The sequence below is a fragment of the Lathyrus oleraceus genome, chromosome 5, assembly GCF_024323335.1.
Source record: "Lathyrus oleraceus cultivar Zhongwan6 chromosome 5, CAAS_Psat_ZW6_1.0, whole genome shotgun sequence".
Classification (NCBI taxonomy): Eukaryota; Viridiplantae; Streptophyta; class Magnoliopsida; order Fabales; family Fabaceae; genus Lathyrus; species Lathyrus oleraceus.
Genome location: NC_066583.1, coordinates 227726935 through 227732367, shown reverse-complemented (window position 1 = coordinate 227732367; position 5433 = coordinate 227726935). Strand labels below are relative to the sequence as shown.

The following is a 5433-nucleotide window of genomic DNA, read 5'->3' as shown; positions in this document are numbered from 1 at the left end:
GATACGCAATCCACTGCTACCAAGATGTAATTCTTTCCAAATGAGGATGGAAACGGCCCCATGAATTCCATTCCCCATACATCAAACAATTCAAATTCCAGCATAGCATTTTGTGGCATTTGATTTCTCTTAGAAATATTCCCTGTTCTTTGACATCTGTCGCACTCCTTGACTATGTATTGGGCATCTTTGAATAGTGTGGGCCAATATAGACCTGACTGAAGGACTTTAGCCATTGTTCTATCACCACTGAAGTGTCCTCCATAATCCGAGTCATGACAAGCTCTGAGTACATCCCTTTGTTCCTCTTCCGGGATGCATCTTCTGACCAGCTCATCTACTCCTCTCTTGTATCGGAATGGGTCATCCCACAAGTAGAACCTGCAATCATGGACAAACTTTTTCTTCTTGTTAGAATCAAAATCATTAGGGATTACACCCCTCGCCAAATAATTCGCATAGCCTGTGAACCACGGGATACCAATGACAGCGATGATGTGTTCATCAACGAACTCATTCTTTATCGGTCTCTTCTCTTCCTTTTCTTCAATTGGTGACATTTGGGATAAATGATCCTCTACTGTGTTTTCACATCCCCTTTTGTCCCTAATCTCTACATCAAATTATTGGAGGAGTAAGATCCACCTGAGAAGCCTCGGCTTAGAATCCTGTTTAGCAAACAAATATTTCAAAGCAGCATGGTCAATATAAACGATAACCTTTGATCCTAACAAGTATTACCTGAATTTGTCAAATGCATAAACCACGGCCAATAACTCTTTCTCAATAGTTGCATAGTTCATCTCTACAGGGTTTAGCACATGACTAGCATAGTAAATGACATGTAGCAACTTCTGTCTTCGTTGTCCTAGAACTGCCCCTACAACAATATCACTAGCATCACACATGATCTCAAACGAAAGAGACCAATCTGGGGCAATAACAATCGGTGCTGAAACTAATTTGTTCTTCAATGTCATAAAGGTTGTGGTGCATTCTTTGTCGAACATAAAAGCCTTATCCTTAACTAATAGAGTGGTCAGCCGTTTTGCGATTTTTGAGAAATCTCTTATGAACCTGCGGTAAAAACCTGCGTGTCCTAAGAAACTCCTGATACCTCTCTCATTAACAGGAGGTGGGAGCTTAGATATCACTTCCACCTTTTCTTGGTCAACTTCAATTCCTTTTTAGGAAATTTTGTGACCCAATACCCCTTCTCGCACCATGAAGTGACATTTCTCCCAATTCAGAATTAAATTTGTTTTCTGGTACCTGTCTAAAATAAGAGATAGGTTAGTTACATAGTTATCAAATGAGGATCCAAAGACCGAAAAGGCATCCATGAACACTTCCATATGCTTTTCAAGCATGTCGCCAAATATGGAAGTCATGCAGCATTGGAAGGTGGCTGGAGCATTACACAACCCGAATGGTATTTTTCGGTATGCAAACACACCATACAGGCATGTGAATGTTGTCTTCTCTTGGTCTTTCGGAGCAACTGCAATCTGATTATACCCGGAGTATCCATCTAGAAAATAATAGTAATCATGTCCAGCTAACCTTTACAACATTTGGTCAATGAATGGCAACGGGAAGTGGTCCTTCCTAGTCGCTATGTTCAACCTCCTGTAGTCAATACACACGCGTCAACCGGTAATTTTCCTTGTAGGGATTAACTCATTCTTTTCATTCCATATTATGGTGGTCCCCTCTTTCTTTGGAACCACATGCACCGGACTCACCCAAGGGCTGTCAGAAATAGGATATATAAGACTTGCGTCTTACAATTTCACCACCTATTTCCGAACTACTTCTTTCATTGTTGGGTTGAGTCTTCTCTGCGGTTAGACCACCGATTTATGGTCTTCTTCCATGAGAATTTTATGCATGCACATAGTAGGGCTAATACCTTTCAAATCCTCAATTGCCCATCCAATAGCATTTTTGTAGTTTTTTAGGACTTGGATGAGCTTCTCTTCTTGGATATTCTTTAGGCTCAAATTTATGATAGCATGGCATTTACCTTCAGAATCGAGAAAGACATATTTGAGATTCTCAGGAAGTTGTTTCAACTTTGTTCCCTTCTTGAGCTCTTTATCCTCCTCGCTAGTTTGAGGTAGTCGTAAATCTTCCCACCGGTGTGGTCGAGATCCTTTCCACGGGGGTTGTGCATCCATCAAGGCTAGCACTTCGGATTCCCCGTTGTCCACTTCTTTATCACTGTCGAAAATGGACAAACTCAACACTCTTTCCAAAGGTAACCGTGGTGAATTCAAAGGACTATCATACGTCATCACTTGATCTAGAACCTCTATAGTATAACTGGTACACGTATCATCTTTGTACTTCATGGTGTTACGAACATCAATATTTAATTCCTCATCATAAACCTTCAACGTCATAGTCCCTTCTTCTATGTTGATCAAGCACCTTCCCGTCTCTAAAAAGGGTCTCCCAAGAATGAGAGGGATCTCTTCATCTTCAGGAATTTCTAGAATCATGAAATCCACCGAGAATACAAACTTGTCAATTTTCACCAGAACATCTTCAATAATACCGTAGGGTTTCTTGACCGAATGATCGGCAAATTGGATTGTCATATTGGTATCTTGCATAACCCCTATACCAAGCTTCTTGTAAATGGATAATGACATGAGACTCACACTTGCTCCTAGATCAATAAGAGCTTTATTGAATGACCTATCTCCAATGGTACAAGGAATAGTGACCGCTCCTTGATCTTTCTTCTTCATTGGGATCTTCATACCCTGCAAAATAGCACTACAAGTTTCAGTTAGAATAATTAGGTTGGTGTCGATGGCATGCCTCTTCGAAATGATGTCCTTCATGAACTTGGCATAAGTAGGCATTTATTCAAGTACTTCCAAAAGCGGAATGTTAATTTCTAGCTTCTTGAACAACTCTAGGAACTTCTCAAAGTTTTTCTCATGTTGCCCCTTTTTCTTGTTTCTGGTGGGAAAAGGAAGCTTAATAACCGGCTTAGGCTCAGTGACTGTCTCTTTCACTACTGGTTTCAGTGCCACCAATTCTTCCCTTACAGCTTCGTTTTCTTTGATCTCAAGATCCACTTCGATCAATTGATCTTCCTCTTCATCCATCTCCTCAAATACTTCATCATATTTAGCACTTCTTGTTGTCACAACACTCATATTATTATGCTCTCTAGGATTTGTCACAGTTGCACTAGGTAGAGCACCTTGTCCTTGAGAACTCGAGGCTAATTGTTGTGCTATTTGACCCATCTGGACTTCAAGATTTTTTTTGGATGTTGTGGTGTTTTTCTGATTGTTTTGGGTTTCTTCTTGGAATTAAACATTATGATCTTCCATTCTTTCAATGGCAATCTCCCAATCAGCTTTCTTAGGGGTTTGTTGTTACTGTTGTTGCTGATATTGAGTTTGATATTGGCCGTGTTGAGGAGTGTTCCCTTTCTGGTCTTTCCAAGAGAAGTTGGGATGATTCTTCCAACCCGGATTGTACGTGTTGGAATAGGGATTATTCTGATTCAAAAATTTGATTTCCTCCACCTGTTGAGGAGTCGCAAAATAATACACCGTTTGGTGCAAACAATTACAAATCTCACAATAGACAGTAGGAGCCGGTTGGACCTGTGCCACCTGTTGGGTACCTATATTCATCGCCTTCAGCTTCTTCTCAACTTCAGCAGCTATAGTATCTTCGATATGGATTTTATTGGTTTCCAGCTTTAAATCGAATACCCCTTCTAGTTTACTTTGACATCTATTGTACAGCTCCAAGTGCTCATTAGCAACAATAGCTTCGATGATCTTCTTGATACCGGTGGTTGTTGAGAAATTAGTAGAGCCACCGACTGCGGTATCAATCAATTGTTTGGTCTTTATTTTGAGACCATTCACAAACATCTTCATTTGTTCGGTTGGATCCTTATTATGAGTTGGGCAGGCGACCATGACTCTCTTGAATCTCTTGTAGGCATCTCCCAAAGTTTCCCCGTCCTTCTGCTTAAAATTTAGAATTTCATACCTCTTCCGCAGAAAAACCGATGCTGGAAAATACTTATTCAGGAAGGATTTTTCCATCTCTTCCCAAGATGTGATGTTACTGGCAGGTAGAGTATAAAACCATTCTTTGGCTTCTTCCGCTAAGGTGAACGGGAACATTCTCAACTTCTTAGCTTCCTCGGGTTGACCATCAATTTTTAGAGTGTTGCTCATGGTTAGAAACCTCTGCAAATGCTTGTTTGCATCTTCATTTACCTTTCCAGTGAAATGCTTCCTTTCAAGTTGATTAATAGTACTAGGATGTAACTGGAAATTAGCCACGTTCACTGGTTGGTTGACAATTTTTAATCTTCCGGTTGGTGCATTTGCACCTCTATAGTCACCCAACAGTCTTTCTGGTGGCGGTGGATTCTCCCCCATTGTTTCGATCTCTCTCTCTGAACCTGAATTTGAACCTGAATGCATGGAAGGTTGTTCTTCGTCTAATTCCAGTCTTGCCAATCGAGCTTGTATGAGTCTTGCCCACAAAGTTCTTTCGATTTCTGCGTCAAAAGGAAATCAGCTGAGGCCTTACCTCGCATACAAATATCAGACACGAATTAGGTTATATTAATCGAAACAAATTACTAAAATGACGGAAAATAAAATTTAGTTGTAGAGCAACAAAATTTCAATTGAAATAATTTAAACTTTACATTTGACAGTCCCCGACAACGCCGCCAAAAACTTGATTGGGAAAATAGCAAGTGTACTATTTTGTCAATGTAGTAATAAGAGAGATGTTTCCCAAAGATCGATCTCGAGGACTGCGCAACAATACAAGTTTAAATTGTGACTCAATTGAACAAAATAAATAGTTGGGGTTTTGTAAAAAGTCACTGTATAAGGGAATGATAAAAGAAAGCAGAATAAATCTTTATCACAGTTTATAATAATATGCCAAGGATTGTGTATGAGTATCTCCTGTAATGACCTTGAATGTATATCTCCTTAAACAATTCAAAATGTACAATTATCGGATCATAAAATTGTTTCCTTCTAAGACCTCGTAGGGAAACCTTTGATCATTCATTTTAATCTCTAAGTCCTTAGGCGATTATAATGAAGCCAAGCAATACAAATTAACAAGATAAAACCGGTAACCATAGGGTATCCCTAGCCCTAGGTGATATCTACTATAGTTTCACTATACAAAAACCTTAACAATTGTAATCCCACAAATTGTTAACCATATAACAATCCTTATTTTTCTGATAAAGAAAGCATTACAAACATTGCACAGTGAAATTGACAACAAACATCATATATTAAGGAAATTATCAATTCATAGTCATTACACGATCAATTCAGGGACACCCCCTGGCATTGGGGGGTTTAGCCACTCATATTATTAAAATAAGATACAACATAAAATTTAGACATTAAA

At 39.2% G+C, this 5433-nt stretch overlaps 2 protein-coding genes across 2 annotated transcripts; both read right to left on the bottom strand.

Moving 5' to 3' along the window:
- Window positions 1–613: 613 nt before the first annotated feature.
- On the bottom strand, window positions 614–3266 carry LOC127079893 (uncharacterized). The gene is made up of 4 exons (XM_051020247.1): window positions 2886–3266; window positions 1913–2771; window positions 742–880; window positions 614–668 (listed from the first exon to the last, which is right to left on the bottom strand). The coding sequence occupies exons 1-4, from the start codon at window positions 3264–3266 to the stop codon at window positions 614–616; spliced, it is 1434 nt and encodes a 477-aa protein (XP_050876204.1).
- Window positions 3267–3398: 132 nt separating this feature from the next.
- Window positions 3399–4427, bottom strand: LOC127079892 (uncharacterized). Its single transcript, XM_051020246.1, has one exon. The coding sequence runs from the start codon at window positions 4425–4427 to the stop codon at window positions 3399–3401; it is 1029 nt and encodes a 342-aa protein (XP_050876203.1).
- Between the last annotated feature and the right edge of the window lie 1006 nt (window positions 4428–5433).

Coding starts and splice junctions, on each gene's coding strand:
- LOC127079893 (XM_051020247.1), bottom strand. CDS start 3,266: ATGGGTCAAATAGCACAACAATTAGCCTCGAGTTCTCAAGGACAAGGT. Junction 2,772..2,885: donor TTAACATTCCGCTTTTGGAA/GTACTTGAATAA, acceptor GCTATTTTGCAG/GGTATGAAGATCCCAATGAA. Junction 881..1,912: donor GGCAATTGAGGATTTGAAAG/GTATTAGCCCTA, acceptor ATATTGTTGTAG/GGGCAGTTCTAGGACAACGA.
- LOC127079892 (XM_051020246.1), bottom strand. CDS start 4,427: ATGGGGGAGAATCCACCGCCACCAGAAAGACTGTTGGGTGACTATAGA.